The following is a 23,745-nucleotide window of genomic DNA, read 5'->3' on the forward strand; positions in this document are numbered from 1 at the left end:
ATGGAGGGCGTGCGGCCTGGCGGGGGTCCCCCCGCCGGCGGGCCGGGTTCAGGCTCGGGGTCCGGGTCCGGGTCCGGGTCCAGCTCCTTCCCGTCGCTCTTCCCGCCGGGGCTGCACGGTATCTACGGCGAGTGCCGGCGCCTCTACCCCGACCAGCCCAACCCGCTCCAGGTCACCGCCATCCTCAAGTACTGGTGAGGCGGCCGGGGTTGCGGCCTGGAGGGGTCCGGGGGCCTTGTGTGGGGCTCTGGGGAGCAGTGGGGCCGGGGGCCTTGTGTGGGGCTGCGGGGAGCAGTGGGGCCGGGGGCCCTGTGTGGGGCTGCGGGGAGCAGTGGGGCCGGGGGCCCTGTGTGGGGCTGCGGGGAGCAGTGGGGCCGGGGGCCCTGTGTGGGGCTGCGGGGAGCAGTGGGGCCGGGGGCCCTGTGTGGGGCTGCGGGGAGCAGTGGGGCCGGGGGCCTTGTGTGGGGCTACGGGGAGCAGTGGGGCCGGGGGCCTTGTGTGGGGCTGCGGGGAGCAGTGGGGCCGGGGGCCCTGTGTGGGGTTGGAGAGGGTTTGGGGGGAGCAGTGGAGTGAGGGAGGAGTAGTGGGATTGGGAGGGGCTTGGGGAGAGCAGTGGGGCTGGGGACACCGCATGGGGTGGAGGGGGGCGAGGCAGTGGGGCTGGGGAGGGTTGCAGCAAGGGAAGAGGGGCTGGGGGTTGTGTGCTGAGTTTGGGGTGAGATGCAAGAGGTTTGGGGGTATGCAGTGGGGCTGGGGGAGGAGTCATTGGGGATGCGATTGGGTGCCTGGGAGGTGTATTTGGGGGGGGGGTTGCTGGGGAGGATGCACTGGGAACAGGAGGAAGGGTCTAGGGAGGGATGCAGTGAAGACAGGAGGATGTGTTGGGGTTTCTGGGGTGATTTAGAGCTTTCCTGAGTGAGGGATGGCTGATGAAGGCCTTGGCTGGGGCAGGTCATGGGAAAAGGGCATGAGTGTGTGTTACTCAGTGGAGGGGTTCCCACAGAGTGTGGGGGGCTGGAATTTCCCCTTCTGGACAGGAGGCGTGAGCTCTGTCTTCTGGCCTGGAGTTTGGTGTTCGACTGTGGCCAGCAGTGACCGGAGTGAACCTGCGTTCCAGCCTCTAAGCTGGATGCGTGCTGTGTGTGTACCCGTAAAACCCATGGGGCAGAGCCAGCTTCTCTTGCCCTTGCGTAGCCATGTGTTATCGCAGACTGCGAATCTGCTGCTTACTGTCTCTGCTGACACAGTGTCTGACACCAGTAACAGCAGTTGTTTATGTGGGAGAGTGGCATGAAGGAAGTACTTGGATGTTTAGCTATCGAGATAAGTGTCTAGCCCTGTGCGAAGAGGAGTTCCTTTTGCTTTTTACTATCGCTTTGCTGCTCAGCCCCCTCTTCTGGGCCTAAAGAACATGATCAGGTCACCCCCGCGTGTTTGCTGGACCTGACATTGACCAGTCCCTACTCCAGCATTTGGAAAAAGTTTAGTAAATGCTCAACTTTTTTATTTACAGTTCATTTTAACTTGTGTGTCTCTATCTGGTTGAGTCCTGAGCAACAGCAGAATAACATCCTCCCTGTGTTCTGCTCTGACAGCCAAGTTACTGCTGTTGTCTTCCAAAGAAGTGTTGGTTTTTATGTGGTTCTAGCAAGAAGTATGTCTATCAGCCCTTATTGCTTAGGGGTTTTTTGTACTTAAACTGACACAGTGGGCCGAGATAAGATGTTGCAAATCTGAGACCTCAAAATACAAATACTTTCTTAATCATCTGTGTGGGTCAGTACTGTGGTACTTCCGTGGTGGTCTGATGAGTCTGTTTCTACATATATTTCTAATCTTAGGTATTCAAGTTTGATGAGTTTCCAGTCACCTTGATTTGGGAGTCAGCACTTCTTTTGAGTCAACAATACTGACTAGAGTGATATAAGATTTGTGTGGGATGGAGGGAGATTTAGGTCTATAAGGAAGAACGGCAGAGATCCTTGTTTGGGAAGAAACCTTGCTGCTTGTTTGCTTAAGGGGTTGATTAGGACTTCACTGCAATTGGATCTCAAACACTAGAAAAACTGCAATTGGCAGTGATGGCCGGTTGCAAGGAAGAAGTAATGGGAAGGCCTGTTTATCCTGGCATCTCCTACTTAACGGTTCTTCCGACTGTCAGCTCAGTTGGCAGCAAGAGCTGAGAGCTTCATTTGTAGAAATCAGAGGTGAGCTTCTTACTGCTGTCCTGTGCAGGAAGTTCTTCTGCAAGGTCTGGTCTATGTGTACGCTACAGGTACTTGCTCTCCCTTTGATAGCGAAGTTGGCAAAATTTGGAGGTTGGTTTTGTTGAAGCCTGGTAGAATGAATTCTGCCACCACTTGTGCTCCACTAGTCTGTACTCCTCTGCCTGGGCTGCCAGCTATTAGTTGGTTTAGATTAGAAGAGGAAATTGCTGAACAAAGTTCCCTGCCTTAGGAGAAATATTGTAACACTAATCAGCTTTTAATTATATGTATCAGTTTCTCTATGCTTAACAGCAATTTTTTTTGTTCAGGGAGCTGAAGTTGCATTCTTCAGCTTGCACGGCAGAGCGGATCCTTACTTTGTAATGTTGGAGAATCTGCAGAATCGCATGCCTATTAAATGAAGGGGTTTAGCCGTGTGGATTATTTAATGGAACTAGTCTTTTTTTTTAAGACTATTTGCATATCTTGGGAGAGACTTCATGATTGCAATTGGAACTTCTTGGAAAAGTTCCTGGCTGTATTTATAAAGGGCATGCACTGAGAAGGAGTTGCTCTCTGTTGATAATCGGTATCAGCTTTAACTTTTAAAACATGGTTGAGTATCTCTAAGTGAAATATCTTGATGCATAGAATTGCTGGTGAAAAAACGAATTTGTACTTTCCTTGCTTTGTGATAGGTTTTGAAGTAGGTAGAATTTGGGCTGGACTGTTGGTTTTTCATCACCTGTCCTGAACTTAGGCCCTGTGCTTGAAAACTAATGCACTGAGCTGCGGTCTGCAGCTGCTTGGGGATCACAGACTACTTCTGAAGGGTTGTCAAAAGGTAGCTGTGAAAAGCAGGCCTTTTGTCAGCTGTTGGGAGGAGACTACAAACAATCCACTAAGGACTTTTCAGGGTGAATGGATTGGGAATTTTCCAATTTTTTCCCATTGTGGAGCTGTTTCCTTTCTGCCCACTCCCGGTTTCTCCTTCCGCAGAAACTTCAGAGCACTCTTAACATCAGTCAAAAGAAGACTCTTGGTGCAGATGCAAATAGCGGGTTTCCCCCGAGGCTGCCCTTCTTGCTTCTGAATGAGCTCCATGAATAGAGAACGTAACAAATTTGTACCATACCTCTGGCTTTGAAGTTGGGCTCTTCCTAATAAAATCCTCCAACGCTTCCAGCTCTTTGTGTGAACGCGTGTACTGATATGTAGATTGTGATACAAGGTCAAACCCTGCAACCGCGGCTGTGGGTGGGAGGATGTACCATAGCAGGCATGAGCGGTGTTCGATTAGTTAGCGTAGCAGTGAAACCTGCCACCAAAACTGGATAAATATCTGTGCTGACTAGCCTTTGCTGAGCATTATTGCCATGGGTACATCACTAGCTGTGCTCCAGGTAGCTGGTTTAAAGCTAGTGCTGGATGCTCCTGCAGTTGCAGCGGTTTTGGGATAGGTATGTGGCCTGGATGTGTATTTTTCAAAATTTAATTAGTCACTGCTGCAGGCTTTTTGTCTGACTCTCTTCCAAGCCTACCAAATTTCTCAGGGAGTAAAGACAGTCTGTCTGGATTATTGTGCAGCCTGTAAAACGGTGGGTATCTGACTCTGGCCGGGTCTGCTCTGGGCTGGTGGCACATTGCCACAGCTGCCTCCTGGGTAGTACAGTGCTGCTGGTCCCCGGGGAGGCTTGGCCTTTGCAGAGAAGCGTGGGGTTGCCAGCAGGAGCGAGGGAGAGGTGTCTGGCTTGCCTGGTGCAGTGTAGGCAGGACTTGCTCGCTGCCTGCACCTGACGAATGCATTTGAGTAGCCCTGGGAAGGAGCGTGCTTGTAGAGCAGTCCCTGCCCTGAAAAAGCAGTGTAGGAGGGGTTTTTGTGTGTTGTCAGTGTCAAAGTGCCTGTGTCAGTAGTGTTCCAGCATGAATTGTTTGACATCTAAAGTGTTATTAAACCCACTTTGGAAGCAGATTTTGTGTCTGTGAGGTGCTTGTGGCTTAGCAGGTGGAGGTGTTTTGCCTGCATTGCAAATTCTACATGTCTGCTCCAACAACTTGCTAATCTCCCACCCTGGTTTGCTGGTCAGGGTATTGACCTCCCTTGCTCTGGACTCTTCCCAGTCAGGTAACTTTGAATAATTTTGTGTGGCTGCTGCTGTTCACTGCCACTCCTCAGGGCAAGTGACTGTCGCAGCTGGAATTGCTTCTACCTGGCTGCTTCCATCACGGATCTGGGAGTTACTGCCGTGGGGAGCTTGAGTGGTGGCTGAGGTGTTGGTGCCACACTCGGAACATAGCCACCTGAATGGGTATCTACAGCAGAGATCTCAGACAGCCTCCGGTGTGACCTGGTGCCAGTGAGGAGGAACGGAAAAGCGGGTGGAGATGTGGTGTATTGGGGGAACTTGTTTTTTCTGAGTGTTTGAATGTATCACTAGTCTTCGAGAACGATCCTCAATGGCAGCCTGGGAAAAAGCAGACTCTGCTCCATCCCGTGGTCTAATACATGTTCCCTGTGTTTGCTCACTGGTTTGCCTTTTTACGCCATAAAGATGCTGCTTGTCATACGAGAAGGCTGCCTAATTCTGACTTAGCCATCGCCAATGGACCTCAGTGCCATTACTGGGGGTGGGATGTTCACCTCCTCTGTTCTGCCCTTATATCCTGGGCTGCATTCTTGACTGACCTCCTGGGAAGCTGGAGCTGGCCTGGAGCCACTGTGAGGGCCTTATGTCACTTAAGAGGATGGAAGCTGTCCTAGGGAAAGTCACTCATGTTAGATAACCCTGCTCTGCTTTTTTTTTTTTACTGCAGCAGTAGGAGTGAGGCAGCACAGCACACTTGTGGAGTGAGCCCACAGGCCTTTTAATACAACAAGCTGATATATTACCTTGTACAGACTTGATGAAGTTGAACAGCAGGAGACAGGCAGAGGATTTCAAATAGTGTATCACTGTCACTAGAAATCTGCATAGAGTATGTAGGTGCCTTCTGGAAACAACAGGAAACCTGCTCTCATGGCTCTTCCTGGCACCATCATTCCTGCAGGTGATGAACTCAGGGCATCCCCATGTGCATTAACTCTCCTCAGAGCTCACCCTGGAAAGCATCTTCTTACAGGTGCTTTGAATGTCAGCTTATTGGGTGCTGCCCTCGTGTCAGACGGATGAGCTACCAGCAAGGGCTGGATCCATCTGTCCAGTCATGGTGACTACTTCTCCGGAGAATCTCCCATGGAGATGCCCAGGTCTGCAGCTCTGTAGCAAGGCCGGTGCAGAATTGCGAAGTGACTTTTTAGCACCTCTGTTCTGCCAGCTACCCCAGCTCTGAAAACCCCTGTTTTCTCAAGGGTGTCTCCTAAATGAACTTCAAGAAATTGCTGTACTTGGTGAATGTGATCTAGGGGTAATTGTGCAAGCTCAGGGTTAAATCTCTTCTGCACTGATTGCCTGTTTTCTGAAGCCGAAGAGTGTAACTGGTTTTACTACCAGCAGCCTGGTTACCCTCATACCTGAGGATTGATATGCTTGCCAGCGTTTCCTCTGTGCTGCTAGATGGGACTCTGAGAAGGGTGCTGGCCTTAAGTGGGATAATTGTGATTAAGCTTTGCTGTTTGATCATCCCAGAGCTTCCTTGGTGAGGCAAGGTATGGATCTCCATATGTGAAGCACAAACACTTCCAGGAGGCATGGAGCAGCAGTAGCAGAGGGCGCTACAAGAGGCTGATGAGCAGGCTAGATGCTGAGAAAGTATTTCTTGCCAAGCCTGCCAGTGTTTGATATAGGGCAGCGGTACTTTAATCAGGGAACAAAACTGAGGTGCTCAAATGCTTTTTGTGCAGTGGTTGTGGTGTGCATAATGATGATGCACAAACCCCCAGGGCTAGCGAGGGAAGCACAGGCATGCCTTGCAACCTGCAACTGATAGAGTCAGGGTCTGAACAGACGACGCAGATGAGGGGAATTGATGTGTAATAAGTGGTTTGAATGAAGGGATCATCTTAGTTTGGATTTTCTTGTGTGGAGCATTTGAAAGTATTTTACTTGAAGAAAAAGTGAATTGGAGGCAGGAAACAGTTAAACAGCTGCTCACGCTATTCCGTAAATGCTTGTGGTAGGTGGTTTGATGTCTTGTCTCTTCTTGCTTGCTTCTACCTGTGTGTTTTATGATTGACAGGGTGAACAATGAGCAAAACAGTCTAGCCAGTCGCTTCCTTTGGTGGGGAGTTGACCTGCCTCTGCACAGGCAGACGTGACGGCGAGCGGCAGGAGGAGTGTGCTGTACTCGCTCTGCTGGCACACCAGCCTCACTTGCTTGTGCCTTGTCATGGGAAGAGTGGCTGCAGGTTTTGGTGACTGCTGCTTAATGTAGTCTGGTTGTGCTGTATTGACTTTTCAGTAATGTTATTTTAAGGAACCATTTCTAATGTTAAAGCAGAGGCTGCAGTGATGCTTTTTATTCATTCTTGATTAATGCAGCTAGTGTATTTTTCAAGTTCTGGTACTAATTTTTCTGAATCAATGTTTTTCTCCTCCATTCCATAACTGTCATGTTCATGTTCAGAAGTATGGATTACTCTCCTCAAAACTTAGCTCTTTCAAATTCTGCTTTGAGGAATAGCATCAAGTTTGGCTTTTTTTTTTTTATTAAGGTATGTGTCTCTGAACTGAGTTAAGAGCTTGCAGTGCAGATACAGCTATTGCTCTTTTACTAGTACAATTTTCCAATTTTCTTTGTGTTTTGTGGAAGCTTTAATATGATTTTGCCGGAGGTTTTTATGCTTTAACGTTAAAAACATTGTAGTGTGTTGCACGCATGCCCTTTGCCTTCCTGTGCTTGAAGCTGTCTGGACTTAACCCAACCTTTCTCCTCAATTTTTTTTTTAGATGTAACTTGAACATGCTAATTTCATTTTTGTCACTAGCTATGTTTTAAAGCAAGTCTTTGTACAGCCCCTTGTAGCACCTCTGGAGACTTCACATTTGTCTTGAATAAACTGACTTACCTAAGAATCTTTCTGGTTTTAATGCAGGTTGGGGGGACCTGATCCTCTGGACTATGTTAGCATGTACAGAAACCTGGGAAACCCAGCGCTGAATGTTCCTGAGCACTGGCACTACGTCAGCTTTGGGTTAAGTGACTTGTATGGAGACAACAGAGTACATGAGTAAGTGTCATTTAAGTTCTATTGCTGCATGTTGTGTTTTGCATTGCATTTGTGGGAGCGTAGGTAAAACCCTGTCCTGCTGTTCTTATTATTTGAACAGCTGTTTTTCTGCTGAGAAGACCATACCCAGGGTCTTGCAAGAGGTGACGTATGCCTGTTCTTGGATGTAGAAGAGTTACTATGTTCCTCTCTGCAGGCTTTGAATGCAATATATTTCCTCGTTAGTGTTAAAAGTTGAGTGATTATTTTTTTTTAATGGGTAGGGAAACTTCTTTTTAACTGAATGTCTTGTGTTTTTCATTCTTGGTAGTCTGTTATGCTGATATGCTTAAATCCTGACCCCTCCCTGTGCATGTTAAATGCCTTCCTCTGGAAAACTGCTGTAAGGGCATTTTTCCTATTGCTGTCACAGCAGTGTTACTGTCAGCGGACTGCCACCCCAGTGGCTGCTGTATAAAGTGCCAATGTGTGTAACAGAAGCATAAAATGATAATTGTTTGACTGTCCTCTCTCCAATAATTAAATTATCTTAGCTTTCTGGTATGGATGGTTTTTATCAGGCGTTTTGTATTAGACCAGGCAAGCAGCACGGTCTAACCTTATTCTCGTCTGTCTTTTACTGACCTTGATCCTTAACTCCAGTTAAAGTGAGTAGCAGTAGCCAAGCTGTAGTCATCTTGGGGCTGTGAACACGGCCTTTTAACCAGTCAGAAATGGCAGAAGGTTTCTACTGTTGCTGTTTAGTGAAACTGTCTTTGTGCTGTTTCATAGTTGCAGGGTTAATGTCCTTGATGAATGGTGCGGCAAACGCCCTGGTTTGTTCACCCAAGCTTTCCCTCTTTTGTTTGTCTTGGTTAAGAGTCAGCCACCAGTTTTTTCACCCAGGTGCTTCTCTTGCAACGGCAGCAGTCAGGCAGTTTCTTTAAACTTACCCGTGTCCTCAAGGCAGTTGCTTCTGTTTTTTTTCTCATGTTTGTAGTTACAGAACTGTTTTTCAGAAGTCAAATCTCTTAAGTCTGGGGGTTTATACAGGACCCTAGTGTCACTGAGATCTGCTTGGAGCATTTAATCAACATATCTACTAGCAACAAACCCCAGTCATTAGTTGCTGGGGCAGAGGGAAGGTAGGGCAAGTGAAAGAAATGAAGTTAAAGGCTTCCTTCCCTCTCTTCCACAAGAGACCCTACCACGGACATGCAGGCCTTCACGTGATGCCTTTATTCTTGGATCATGAGATTTCATCTCTGCCACTGAAAATTTGAGTTTGCTAAAATTAGGTGACCTGTGTTTGCCTGCCTCATTTCACTGGAGTTTAATTTTGGAGGGAGTAAGTGCTGTGCTGACTTCCTCTCTTTGGTGACTTCTCAGCCTGAGGCTTTCCCCTGGTGAGACTATTCTCTTTGCTCAGACTCTTTCCTGATGGTTTCGGATGAGAGCAGGGAGTGGACATGAGGGTCTCAGTTCAAGACCTAAAAGGTGATGTGTTTTTATGAATGAAGAAGCAAATTATGTGAGGACACAGTCATCTTGGCGCTGGCACATGCTCTGGCTTCTCAGTCCCAAAATCTGTCTGCTAGACCAAAACCTGTTGTTCCATAATGGAAAGCTTGGGGGAGGAGGAGTGAAAGTATCACACAGGTGGAACGTCACAACTTTAAACAACTTCCTGGCATGAAACCACTTAACTCTTCATACTGTCATATGGTTTGGTCTGGAAATTCGGAGTGAGATAGTGGAACATGCCTTTTGCTGGTTATGTGACACAGAAATTAAAACCCCATCTCTAGATATAGGCTGCAGGTGATTTCCAAGGCCTGTTGAGTGAAGCAGGAGCAAAGTCTGCACCATGCTCTGGGAGGTCCGAAGTCCCCAAGTGCCTGGTATGTACGTGAGCCTGGGAGGAGGCTTAGAGAGCCGGTGTGCCTCGACTGCCCTTGGCACCACGCTACCGGAGGTTGCTGCAGCTGGGCACTACAAGCAAATAACGAGCCCTTGCTGCTGTGCTGCTTTGCAGACATTGCCAGTAACCTCTTGAGCACAAGACCTGCTCCTATCTGTCAAAGTGATCTCCGTGCCCTGGTTACATGCACGTGTTTCCCTTCTCTCTCTGTGGCTGGAACTGTGTTCCTGGCTGCAGAGCAGGGTGTCCCTGTGTCACATGCCCTGAGATGTTCAGCTGACAGCAGTCTGTCACCTTTATTTTGGCCTCGTTCTTGGAACTACAGAACTTAATACTACATGTGCTGTCAAGAAGGCTGGCTCTGCCTTGATGGCGAATAGTCTTAATATACAAGTATGCATGTGGTAAAACTGTCAAAACCTACACATCTCTTAAACACTGAACCTGAAGTTATCACCTGGTGGGCACGCACTGTAGACAGGCAGAGAGAAGTTTTTCAAAGGAGCTCAACGCTCACCAGCAATTCTTACTCCCAACAGCCGTTGCTGTTTGCTAGCTACTCTTGAAACGCGACTGCCACGTGAACTGCACATCAACAGACCGGCACTGGGTGCACACTGCCGGAATATAGTGGTTTTCCTGCATGCTTGGGAGGCTCTTTGTTCTCCAGCAAGGAATTTAATAAAGCCCTTGCTTAAGAAAATGGGTATCAGTCTCTTTGTTGCTTGAAGGACTTTGGGATTCTGCTGTCCCAGGTGAAGCGTGCTGCAGGATGGCTGGCAGGAGCATGGGGTGACAGGGGAGTTGTTTAAATCTTTGGAAGATTTCCTTTAAAGCTGGTATGGCACTGAACTCTGCTCAACAGCAAGGTTCCAACGATAGGGATGTGCTTCCATAACGTTGCTGTTCTTCATCCTTTAGAAAGGGAAGGATAGTACACTGCCAAAGGTCTTTTTAATCTGCCAGCTTGACTTTGGGTAATGTATAGCTTATTTCTTGTGGACTTCTTCTGGTAATACAGTACAATCTAGACCAATTATAATGCTGTATTAAATGAAAAGGACTTTTTGATATTTTTTTTGAGTGAACCAGTGCTGAATTGGAGGCCCCTATATTTTTATTTATAATGGAATAGCAAACAGATGTAGCAAGTAATGTGAAAATGTTGACTTTAATTTATATTTTTTAATAAGAACCTGAAAAGTCTGAAGTGGAGCTCTCCCTGTGCCTCCTTGTTGACAGATTTATTTTCAGTTAAAGCAGCACTATTTCCTGCTCTGCTTAAATATCAGCTATACTCTGCTTACAGAACTGGTCTGGTTTAAAGAATCCACAGAATAAGATGGAAGAAATCTAAGAATTTCAAATGGGGGAACCTTTTTCATTTAAAACCACTCAGTGTTTCATGGTATAATGGCAACCATGACACCAGCTGTGCTGGGCTGATTGCTCTAAAAATCCTAAATCATGACGTCATGACAGCGTTAGGGAACCACAGGCCTTTCAGTGGGATTTCACGCCAAGCTGCTTGCATGGAAGTAAGTCTCTCCAGTCGAGCATGTTGCACAACTTAAGTGGTGGCAGAAATCCTTCCGGGACATTTTGGCAAGTTATTCTCCGTTTTTAACTTTTTCTATCTACTTTAAAATTAAAACTGATGTGTAACTTTTTGAATCTACTGAGCAGGGTTAGAGCAGAGCCTTTATTTGGACTGTTCTTGCTTTTCTGCAGCAATGAGTGCGTGTTGAGCATGTGAGCACGCTGGCAAGGAGCATCTGGCCTGGGCAGCTGAGAGAGAGGCGACAGGTTCTGCACCCTTCTCCACCCCTTGCTGGCAGCTACTGCCCCACAGCAAAGTCAGCAGCAAGGAACATGTCCCTGTGTGTCCACGCAAAGCGTGGTGCTTCAGCTGGCAATTGCAGATCCATGCTCTGATGCCAGATTGTCGCCAGGGCACAGGCACCTGATCCATCCCTCCTGCAGTTTCCAGGCGTGATGGTGACTTCTGCCTATGTGGAGAACAGGTGCCTGAGGAAAGCAGCATCAGCAAGTGTAGCTGGACTCGGACTCCATCAGTGGTAACGCCAGCTTCAGCTCCTGCAGTGCCATGGTGTGCTCCAGCCCTGGGTTGCGCTGGCACAGGGGTTTGCAGGGCTGTCCAGAGAGCTAGGAAGTGATACGTGTTTTCACCAGACTGACTTCTGTCTTCAGTTCACTGTAAGGCCAAGGCTGAATCTCTAATTAACTGTTCCTGCAGTTCGAGTGCTCACCCTTTTTGTGAACAGTTTAAAAAGTGTGGAAAATGAGAACTATGATGTGGTAGAATTCCTGAAAACCTTGAATATTCTTATTTGTATTAAAATTGTAAGGTTGTAATTCAGAGCCACAATAGAAAGCAAAGCTTAAATTATGGCTAGGTTAAGAGATAAGATCTGTATTTGTGGCCTTCTCACATCCTGAGAAGAAACATGCCAACTGTGTTTTGATGCTTAGCTTTTTATGCAAATTCAAATAATTGGGTTTCCTGATCTACACAAACTTCATATTGACAAGGGTGGTGTTTTGGGGGTGTGTTGTTTTTTGTGGGGGGCTTTTTTTTTTCACCTGCTGGCAGCTAGCTGGGAGCCTAAGCCCAGCATTCCATTTGCATAAAACAGAAGAGATTACAGCTGCCTTCATCTCTAATACAGATGCAGGATACCACCCGTGGAGACAACAGGTTCCAACTTGCTGTGGTCCTTTTGATTTGCACTACTTACCATTTGGATTGGAAGGGAGCGGTGCATGCCGGGATAACGTGTTGTCTCTGTGGGTGGTGCCTCCCTATTAAAGGTGAGGGTAAGCACGAGCCTTTCAAGATCTCCAGTCCAGCTTGTGTTCTGCTGGCTTGTATAGATCCTCTGAATGACCTTAACTTGTAAAAGGGCAAGGTTGCTTGTTAGAGCTGGGAGGAAGAAAAAGGAGCGCAAAACTGGATCAGGTAACAAATGCAAGGCTTGCAGAGGGGTGGATGTTTTCTGGAAAGCTTTTTCCGGGTATGAAAGGAATTTCAAAAGAGTATTTAGAAAATAGCCTGAAAGTTGGAACGAGTGCTCTCTTTCTTTTGAGTGCGTGCTGGCTTCTCCTTTGAGCCTGCATGAATGTAGGATGGAGTGGTGCTGACAGCTGTCACTTTAGTGGCCTCTTAGTTCCGTAGCCTTTCATAAATTTAAAAGCTCACTGCCCTCAGTGTGCCAGCCTTTAGCCTTAAATTTTGGTATTTAATGGGTCCCCAAGTGCTTTATAAACCACATGCCTAAAGCACCACTGAAATATTACACCAAACTCCAAGGTGACGGTGAATGCTTTTAAAATGGTGGAGACTGACTCTGCCCCTCTTTGTTTTCATGAAAATGCAATAAAATAGAGGGCCTTTGGGAAGACAGTAAGTTAGAGAGGGTTAGTGGTAATTGTGGATCCATATTTCAGATAAGATTTTGAAACAACTTTTGTAGAGTTCAGCGTATCAGCCTTGAAGAGATGAACGATCAAATCAGTTTAGTTTGGGAGTTCAGCCTGGAATTCAAGGAAAATTATTAAAAACTCAAGGTTTTCTTCCACCTTCCATGGTGTCTTAGTTTCTTTCAGGTCTGATGTTGAAGCATACTTCACACAGAGGAACCTGAGGACTTCCTTAAATAATAGCATAGATGTGTAAACCCTCCCGTCCTCACCCTAATTTTGTTTCACTAAGCTATTAGCTCTGAAGTTAAAGGACACCTGCTTTGTCAGGGTTAGCTGTGTGGCAGTTACTTCAGCTCATAGAATAGGGAAGTGAGGTTGAGTTTTGGGGACATATCCTCAAGTTGAGGATAAGCAAATAGTGGTTCTGCTCCTGGGTCAGACTTCTGTGAGGTGTGACTGTGATGGGTTGGTTGTGGGGAACAGCCACTACAGCAATGAAATTCTGGGGATTTACGGTCATCCTGAGGAGCTTCTTCCAGGTCTCCATATCTTCTTGCTTCGTGTTGCCATGGCTTCATCTGTGGGAACTGAACTTTAGCCAGTGCACTGAAGAAATGTTTCTTCTGTGTACCGTTGCTGGAAGTGGAGCATCTGCCCCAGCTAAAGGGAATGACATGGAAGAGGACATCGGTAGGCATCAGTTTAGGAAAGAGGTACAAGAGCTAGGACTTGGAGGAGGGAAGAGCCCAAGATGGGCACCATACTCTGGACTTCCTTTTTCTTCCTAGGTTTGTCTATCAGAGATTGACCCCAAATGTAATGCTTGTTTTTCCAGTTGGTCTTTTCTTCTGAGATGGGGGAGAGGAAGGTTCATGGTAGAGTAGGAAGAGAGAGGCCACAGAATTAGGGAGTTCCGTGACAAAAAGGTATTTCCTTTTAATGATAGCTTATTTGAGAATCCATCAGAGTTGAAATGAGCAGTTTAGTTGCAGGGGGCCAGTAAGATCTGGGGTTTTTTAAATGGATTTGTCTTGTGGTTGGATTTTTTTCATGTCTATAAAGATAGGAGATAGACTTAGCTTTTCCCAAAATGAGGGTACTTTTAACAGGTCTCACCTATGTGGATTCTCTGGTGTCTAGAAATACAGCTGTGCTTCTACTGAAACTTGTTTACTGGGAGTGCCTGTAGATCCTTCTCTTCTGTCTGGCTGTTTGTTTCTGCCTACTTCATAGAAATGTGGTATTTTGGGGACAACTCTTCTTTTGATGGACTTGATTGAATTTGACCAATGAGTTCAAAAATTGTGGGGACATTTTAAAGAAGCACATGCACAAGTCTGATCATGTAAGGTTCAATTCCCCATTTCCCAGGCAAAAAACAGTTAAACCAAGCATCATGCCTATATACGTGCCCCAATGACGGTGTCCCTCCGATGACTAAGGCAATGCACCAGGACTAAGACTTGTGTTTCTCTGCTGGCAGCAGACCTCCCTTGAAGCTATGGTCACCATGGGGAAATCTTTTTTTCCTTCCTCCCAGGCAGAGTGCACTTGGCTTCCAAATGTAATTTGTTGGAGGTAGTTAGCACCGTTAATAATGTGAGAGATGTAGGCCACCTACAGAGAAGTCCGCTTTGTGCTGCAGTGTATCTGTGTTTGCATGCGGAAGTTGTGGGGCGAGAGCACGCTTGAACTGTGCTAGATATGGAATATTTTTTTGAAGCATTGAGGGAAATTCGTTTAATGTTTGCAGCATGCTAGTTGAATTGACAAGAAGGACTGTTTTCAATACAAAAAAGCAAAAAGATTGGAAGTAGGCTTATAGCTGAGCGTTACTGAAGGCAAACCCCGCATCCTGTTCAGTAGCGCATCTGCACGTGCATCCTGCTAAGATGAGCCTCTTGCTGCTATGCAGAGGAAGGGGCATGGTATTCAAACTGGATGATTTCTTTTTGTCAGCGGAACTCTGACATTTATGATCTTGGCATGTGGGATGAGAGCTGGCTTGAGACAGGGCTTCCTTACTCACATCTCCCAGCTGGGTTAGTGCTGAATGATGTGGGAGAGCTTGCAGGCTCTGCTCTCCCAGCGAGTTCAGCCTGCTGGGAAGAGGAGCGACTGGGGATCAAAGTTGGGTCTTCTAGTGAAAGATTGTTTTATTTGATAAAGATCTCTTTTGCTATGTTCTAAAAAGCAAGAATTAAAAAATAATGGGCTTGTTTTCAGTGGGACATGAAGGTAGAAGCGGTTTTTTTTGAGCTGTGTGGCCATTCCAGCTGTGAGATCAAAGGAGGGTTGACTTTTTTATCCCTTTGCTTGCTAGCATAATGATACTAACAAAATGAAAGTTTGAAGAGATGCTTCTGAATGCTGTTATTCAGACCTAATCCCCTTTTTTCCCCTCAACGCAGATTTAGTGTTGGGAACATGCCTTCCTGACTAGTACTAGAATAGTCTGTGTTTCTTGATGGGACAGTGGTTACAACTGGTAAGGACAAATTACCACTGGTAATAAAATGACCAATTTTATTTGAAAATTTGAGCTATTGGTATTTCAGTCTCCTAAGCAGGAAACTCCATAGTGATTACCAAACTTGGCTGCCTCTCTACTCTCATGTCAATTTTGAATCGAGGCCCAATAGGCAGTGACACCAGGCTAACAAAAGAGAGCTGCAAATCTTTGGTGGTCTCCCCATTCAGATGGTATTCCCTTCCTTGGACAAAGGGGTGGCTAAGGCTCCTGAGTGCCACTCTGCCTCCAGGGATGGTAAAAAAACCTAACAAATCGTCTGGTGGGAGGCATTTTTTGATCAGTTGACAAAGCTGGGTAGATGGGATACCACCTGACAAAGGGCTGAGGTTTAAAGGAAGATTTTGCAAGGGCTCTTAAGAACAAAAAGCAAAAAAAAAAAAAAAAAGGCCAGAAAACTGTTTTTTGCAGGATATAAACAGGGTGGGTGCAGGTGTATGGGGACGTGGCCATTCTTGGGGAGCTCTGGTTTAAGCCCAGAGGGTAGAGACAAGGGAAGGAGGGAAGAGTGCACAGATGGCTCATTGTTTTGTCTAGTTCAGCATTCTTACACTGCCAAAGTGACGGGCAATTGTTTTAAAATCCCTTTTGCAAAGAGAGCTGTTTGCGTTTCAGCTATCCCTCTTCCCTGAAGATGCAAACTGTAAACCAGGAGGGCTGGTCTTTAACACCCATTTGTTTTGGAGGGTCAGTGCTCTGTCCAAGGGGCCCGGGCAGTGTCTGTGCTGCGAGGCATGGCTCCTATAAGGGAATGGGGCACAGAGCGTGTGCCTGGGAAATGCCCTGCAGCAGCTGGGAAGAAGGCGAGAACAAAAGGATGCACATGGAGGGGCTGATGCAGAGCAGTGTCTGGCTTGGGGAACTTTACCAAGGCTATGAAGTGTGGCGTAAACCTGGCGCATACCTTACCTGCAACAGTATCTGATTTCTTTTCTTACAGCATTTAATTTTTTTGTAGCAAATAGTATAGAGAAATACTGTCATTTCTATACTGTTATTTTTTCTACCACTCCAGTTGCACTGGCGTAGCTCCTTCCCTTCCTCCCCTGTGAATTGTTGTGGCCTTTCTGGAGCAGGGGCCTTTTTTGGCGTAGTCGACAAAAATAAACCATAAAGGCGGCTGTTGTTATGAATATGGCTCAACAGGGGAATTTTACCAGTAGAACTACAGCAATATAATTATACTGGTAGACTAGTTACAGTAAATTTCCTCATGAAGACAAGCCTTAAGTTGACATTTCCTAGCTAAGTTGAATCCATATGTATAACTTTATTACGCAAAAATAATATGTCTCTGGGCCTTGAATTCTTTTTTACCCAGAAGAATAACATTAAGCAGAAAAGCAAAGAATTTAGTGTTCAGAGATGGATGGGGGATTTTCTGTAACAGAGCAGCTGAACTGTAAGCTGAACTCTGTATTTTACTGGGTAGGTTGTTCCTCCTAAAGCGATCAGGAACGTGAGGAGCGTGTTTGTGCTTACTGCACTGAAAAGTAAGTGGTGCTGAAATATGCTGTAAGCTGACATCTCTCTCCTAGTTTTACTCCTGTTTGTAAGAGAAGCTGAGCCATTTTGCAGTTTCCATAACTGGTTTGGCAGAGATGCAAAACTGTTTTGCCACTATTAAAGTCTCTAGGGGTAAGCCTGGTCCCACTGAAAGGAAGGGGGGGAATGATGATTTATTTTCTCCTTTGTTTGCTTTAAAGAGGCCAAGATTTATTTTATCCTTTTGGATTTTATCTTACAATGGATGGAGTCTGTGCAACATTTACAAGCCAGGTGTTTATTTCTATAGATCAAAAATATCAGCCTCTGATTCCTACCTCTGAAAGTTTCCAGTGCTTCAAAGGAATAATAGTTTTGCAGGAAAAGTTTAACGCTTAAAGGCAGATTTAAAAAATATATATATATACATATAGTAGACTTTTCATTGCAGCTATCTCGTGTTAGGAGTCTTTCACCAGCAGTCTGGTGCTTTCTTTTCCCTGGAATTACAGCTCAAACTCCAAGGGCCTTTGCCTGTCTGTTTAATTGGTTAAGATCTCTTATGGTGCTCATCGGTACGTTTTTGAGTGCACCCTTTGCAATGAAATGAGGCTATGTAACGGCCCAGCAAGCAGGGTAGTATCGTATCATCTTGATTTACAGAGCTAATAAAGTGAAAGATCAGGGATTGAATCCCAGATCCAGCAGGATACTCAGGTGCCTAAACCCAATTGAAATCTGTTGGAGTTCAGGATCCTAAAAGCTCCTAAATACCTTTTATGCCTCAACCTCATTTATTGCACAGCTGAGAACTTAATTATATGAGAGTCCTAAAAATGTGCTGGAGGGTGTGCTAAAGTTGTTTCTTGCATGATGTTTTTTAACCTGTGTTCTTTAGCCAGTAGGAAAGTAATGGGAGACACCAGTGTTTATATTATACGTAACATATTGGAGCCCTGATACTTGCCTGAGACTTTTAGGCAATACTGAAAAAAACTAACTGTAGCTGTCAGTGTAGCTTCTGGCTTTGGGTTTTTCTCTTACTCTTTCCACCCTCCCATACTGCTTTTGAAAGCCGCTTTTGTTATGCGAATGGGTTCCTCCCAGCAGCTGCCGAACTTGCCACAGCAGGAGCTAGGAAGGAGCCAGCAGACACTGCAAGGAAAGTTGGTGCCCTTTTCCCAGCTGCTCACCAAGCACAGCAATACCGTCCTTCCCAGCCACGCTGGCTCCAGCTGGCCCTTCACTTATGTTCTCCTGCCTGGTGAGGCTGCAGCTGAGCTGTTAGGTGAAGCTTTTGAGATGTATTACCATTCCCTGTAGGCTATGCAAAGACCAGCGTATCAGAGCTAAGGATTCAGTCCCAATATGAAATGGGACCCGTGTGGAGATGAAAGGTAGTGTTCCCTAGTGCGCTGTATAGCACAGTGAACTGTATGCTGTGTTTGCAGAATCACTTCTAGCTCAGGCCAAATGAAAGCACTGTTCTGCTGGACCTTGTAGAAATTAAGGGTAAGTAGCTCTGAAGTGCAGCATAAATAGACAGCTTAAGTAAAATGTTAAAGTACAGATCTTGGTAACTTGTTTTCTTTTTCGCTAGTTCCCTGCCCCTTATTCTGTGAATGCAACAGTAAATCCTTATTGTACTCCTAGCTATTCTTTCTAGATCCTTTCAGTGGGCATTAAGATGATTCAACTCTGCGACAACTTCCCCCAGCCATTGCAGTGAGGCTGTTTGCACTTTCCCTGGGGTGCCAAGAAGTGCAGCCTCACTTGCTGTGCTAGCTGTGTTTGCAGTGTGCTGCAGGTGGTGGTTGAGAACCTGATTTCGGGGACACCTCAGCTGGGGTGGGATGGATTCTGCTGGCTGTGAGGTGGGAAGCCTGGGTGGCTCCACAGGGAAATGTGTGAGCCCTCAAGCTGAGAAGCGTGGCCAGTCCTCTAGTCACTTGATTTCACATAGATTTTCTGGTTTTTTTAATGTGTTTTGGGAATCATGAAGATGAAATGGTTTGGTCTTGTCAGTTTAGTGATGACTGATGGGAGATCAAACCATCACCTACTGGTATAGCTACATCCGTGCACTGTAAAACAGAGAAAATAAAGTAAACTGCCCTCATGTGGACATCTTTTGCTGGGGTGGAGAGTGACACATCCCATGCAACCTCCTGTTTCATATTTTGTTGTTTTAGACATTTCCAGTGTTCAGTGTTTGTCCATGCTGTGCAGAATGTGGAGTTAATTTCCCAGCTTTTGTGACCTTGACAGATGGAGTATATAAGCATTTCCTATATGATGAGTGTGTCACATTACTCTTTGAAGCAGGGAAATATCATTATTTTACATCTGAGAATCAAATTCCTAAGTAACTTCTTGAGGAGGATGGGAAGTTTGTAACAGACAAGGGATTCAAACTTAGATCAGCCAGATGCTGTTTCAGGACTTAGAGTATTCTGAAGTTTCTTGACTTAGTGGTAATAATGAAGCAGATAGATAGATCCCTTTGGCACCGACAGGGCCATTGCAGCCTTTTACCATTATTCTACGCGCACTATCCTTACATGTATGACTGTGTGTTGGTGCTCTTCAGAATGAGATGATGATGCTTCCAAGCCTCTAGAGCTCAGAGGGATTAACCTCCAGCAGCTAAGCAGGATCTTATCCTTCTTCCAGATGCTCCTACTTTCATGGCAGGGACAGCTGAACCTCAAAGAAGCAACCCCTAAATTGCCTTAACTTGCAGCCCAGCACATTGAAGTGACCTGAAAACTGATGGTGGTTTACTTTAACATGCTGGGCAGGAGAAACCGTAGTTTGTGAGCTGTTTCCCATGTGGCTGGGCAGGAGCTGAGTATAGTAACCACTTCTGTCAAAATGAGTTTAACTCACGTGTTTGTGAATTATCAGCTGTGGGTCCTGCCAGTTCAGTTTTGGACACAGGGTACCAGTAGTAAAAGTTCATACCTGTGTTCTTGGCCATGATGCTTCACAGGATCACTTGGGTTGGAAACGACCTCTGAAAGTTTCCAGGTGATGCCTGCTCAGAGGGCCAACTTCCACAGCCTCCCTGGATCCTCTTGCAGGGTTTGACCACCTTCATGTGAAAAAGATTTCCAGATACACGTAACTGGAATTGACTTTTGCCATTTTGCTATGCATCTGTGAGAAAGGTCTGGCTTCATCTTCCCTTCGCCCTCCCAATGGGTAGTTGAGCAGTAAGACCCACCCCTCCCTTTAGCCTTCTCTTATTAAGGCTGAACAAACCCAGCGCTCAGCCTTTCCTCATGTGATGTAGGTGACTGTGGTATGGACACATCTTAATGGCACTTGTGTGCTGAGTGCTGACCGATTTAGGTTTCTAAAAAGCGTCCAGTCTGTCAGGTCTACAAAATGCACATAATTCCGATGCCGCTTGTGTCTAAAGCTTCTGGAAACCCTTACTCTATTATCGTGTAGTTCAAGTGACACTATCTCTCATAAGGCAGTTGTGCCTACAGAGTTAGGAGTAAGGTTGACTTGACTCTGTAGTCTGAAGGTTTAGAGGAAGAAATCAATTTATCTGTTATATCAACATTCACGATTTACAAAAACAGTTTTAGAAAAACAAAACCTAAACTGTGAATCTCCAGGCTTCAGGGGCAAGATTGTCACCAGCTGAGTTTTGAAGAAGCTGAATAGTAAAACGTGTGAAATCAGTGTTGTGTATGTACGAGTGAAACTTAAACCGAAGTTATCTTCTTCCCCCTCTGCCCCGTAACAGCACTTCACTTACTGAATGATAGCTCAGTGAACACAGTTCTGTTTTCATACTGGCCAGCACAAAACAATTCACAAATTTTACTCAGATCTATCTCAATGTAAGTTTTCTAAGTGGATCCTACATGAGTATTTCAGAAAGCTGAGAAACCCGCCTCTAAATAACTGCAGAGTGAGTGCCTCTGCATCTGTTTGGATTTAGATGTTGGAATAATTCTCTAAAAACAATTTAAGTTGCTGCTTCTAGAAAGGTTTTCCATTTGATGATGGCTTACACATTTGGTATGAGGTACTGCAAGAACAAGCTCTAAGCAACAGCTTTGGACATAGCCATAGACTGATGTCTCGAGCACCATGTGTCACTCGCTTTCCAACCTTGATTTTACATGCACAGAAATCTTTGAGCTTGTGTTCTTTTGGCATTTGTGTTTTCCCTGCTTATGCGTGAAGCTTTTTCTTAAATCAAGATAGAATGGAGTCCAGTAAGACTTCCTGCGCCCAGGTTCCCGGTGGCGAGAGCTCATGGAATTTCCTGTCGAGATAACCATCTGACGTCCAGATAATCACCCCCTGCTTGTCTCAGATGTTTTTATGTATTTTTCTTTAAAATTGATGCTTTTTTCAATGCCAGGAGACAATCCAGGAAAATATGTGAGTAAGCAGGTGAGTTTTGGCTGAAATAACTTTCTGGATACTTTTTAAGCCGTTCATGTAGGGTGGTTGCTAGGCCTATTTTCTTACGAAATTGCTTCACAAGAGCATCCCAGCATGCCGTCAAGGCTCCTGGATGGGACTTTTATATCGTTTGACAGCTGCACTAAAAACAACCATTTCCTGCTAGGCAAGATGCTGGAAACACTAGGTAGGTTCACTTTTTTCCTTCTTTTTTTTTTTTTCCCCCTGAAGCTCTGGAATCTGAGAGTCATTTGCTTATAGTGGGAAGACATTGTGTAATGCACCTGGAGCTTGAACTCGGAAGACTGACTCTCTGCATAATCTTGTTTGGGGTACATCAGCTCTTGCCTGCTCTCCTTCCTGGGAGATGGAGACACAAAGGTCTTCAACTCAATGGCTGTAACAGCATGCAGAAGGCTTCTCCTTGGGTTTTAGACAGGAGACCACCCTTTATGTTGCTTATTTGTAAGCAGATGTAGGCAGTGAAAGGGAAATGGTATACATCTTGATTTTTCTCAGGGGGGACCTGTGAAGTCAGTCATTGAGTACCCTGATGCTTTTTGTTTCACCAGTCCTCTGTGTTGCTGATAGTAATTAATACCTTTGCTAGCTAATAGAAAAATCTTCTGGGATGGTTACTAGCTATGCAGTCTTAAAACGTTAGTGAGTTGGGCCTTGAAGTAGTTTCGTCTTGGCAAGCAGAGTGGTGGGTACTGCCATCAGCTTAGTTTAACCACCTTCCCACCATCTCAAACTTCTAAAATGCCCTGATAGACTGATCTGGAGTACTGAAAGCTATGGACTGGCAATTACTGTGGCTTTTTTTTTCGGGGTGGTGGGGTGGTAAAATTAAAACTGCATTCTGATGGAAGTAACAGCAGCTGTTCCTGATGCCAGGCTTAGAAATGTAGTGATACTGTATTTCTGCAGCCTTCAAAACAGTATCAGAGTGGCTTACCAGCGGCAGAGCAGGAAGATTTGTCTTTGTAGAAGATGTGGGGAAATGCAATTAATGAGTTGAAGCAAAAGGCAGTTAAGTGGCTTCACAAAAGCACTTGTGATGGAGCTGAAAACTGAAGCCCGGATGTCGTCTGGTGTACCGTCAATCTGGTGTACGGTAAGCCTGCCTTCACTCCCCACAAGAGACCTGGTTTTTTTTCTCCCTGGAGTTGCTGGGAGTGGACCTGTGACTTCTGAAAGTGCAGTCCTACCTATCCCCAAATACCCTGAAAGAGCTTTCTTGTTGTTTCCTGGCTGAAATAATCCCAGTGAAGGGCCAGCATTTCCCTACGTAAACTCCCATTTTCAGGGATTGGTTCACCTAATATATTTATATACACATACTCTCAAACTCTCAAAAAATAAACACCTAGTACACTCTGCTCCTTGTCCAGCGCTGTGTAGCTTTCAAAAGCAGAATTTCAGAAATACAGCCATTTCGCACTGCATTGAAGCAAACCTCCTCTTGTTTTTTGCAAAAGTGAGAATGAAACTGCTTTGGCAAATAGCTTTGATTTAAACTGAAAAGCCTCTGGTTTTCAGAGCTGCTTTTAAAGCAAAAGGCTAGTTTGGCTTTTGATCCTCTTTAAGCTGGGTTATTTGATGTGAAAAACGCCCTGGGTACTGTGCTGCAGAGGGGAACAGCTTTTCAGTTCTCTGTGTGTGGCTTCAGGAGAGGGCCTGGCAGAGTGTGGGGTGGCGGGGGGCTTGGGGGGCCCAGACGCATGGCTCTGTAAATAAAGGGGCCTCTATTTCTGTGGATTCTTTTGCTGGAACTAAATATCATGATCAGCGAAACTCTTACCTCATTAAAGGAACAACCCAGGCTCCTTCAGCCTATGTGCAGGGCTGCGATGTGGTCTGTTTTGCTGAAGAGATAAAGAGAGTTTTAACCCAAAGAATGGCAAGTAATATATGACCTTGGGTTTCAAAAGGTTTATTTCTGCTCATGCGACAAAATAAGGTTTTAATATTAAATATAGGGTTGGATTTGACTTGGCAGAGACCAGACTCTTCCATTACTGCTGTAGTCATAATATAAAACTATCTGATGTGTGCCAGTGGGCATGCAGCAAGCCAAGAATTTCTCCATCAATGTTTGTTTTTTGTGAAAACTTAGCTGGCAGCTTTGCAATTGGGTTGGCTATAAAGGTGATGTACCCTTGTGTTGGAGGGGGCAAAGCGGTGACAGGCACAATACGATCCATGCTGTCTCTTTATAGTTAGTATCTTTAGTTTTGGGGCAAAATACGGATTTTGTGTTTTTTTCCTTCTTAGCATTTTAGGCGTGCTTAAAAGAAACTTTCACTCAAAACTGCAGGGTTCAGCAGAACCAAGGCATAAACCAAACTATGTGAAATATTCAGATCTGTTAGTACAGAAACTTAATGCTGTGTTGCAGCTTTCAGTTTATGTACCTGGGGCCACGCACAGATACAAAATACTAATTTTGAGGTTTCCTTCCTGCACATGCTCCATCTCAGATCTTCGTCTTACTATAAAGCTGAGGCCTTTTTGGACTGCTGTATTGTAATTGTTTTGCCAAAGAAGTGACCTGCAAAACAATTTAGTGTTGAGATGC

At 45.5% G+C, this 23,745-nt stretch overlaps 1 protein-coding gene across 2 annotated transcripts in view; it reads left to right on the forward strand.

The window, feature by feature from the left end:
• SUFU (SUFU negative regulator of hedgehog signaling) overlaps nucleotides 1-23,745 on the forward strand; it is a 94,395-nt gene continuing 70,650 nt past the window's right edge. For both annotated transcript variants that reach the window (XM_059821125.1, XM_059821126.1), the window contains exons 1-2: nucleotides 1-194; nucleotides 7,240-7,374. In XM_059821125.1, the coding sequence (XP_059677108.1) occupies nucleotides 1-194; nucleotides 7,240-7,374 (329 nt within the window). The remainder of the gene's footprint in view (nucleotides 195-7,239; nucleotides 7,375-23,745) is intronic.

The sequence above is a fragment of the Gavia stellata genome, chromosome 9 (genome assembly GCF_030936135.1).
Source record: "Gavia stellata isolate bGavSte3 chromosome 9, bGavSte3.hap2, whole genome shotgun sequence".
Classification (NCBI taxonomy): Eukaryota; Metazoa; Chordata; class Aves; order Gaviiformes; family Gaviidae; genus Gavia; species Gavia stellata.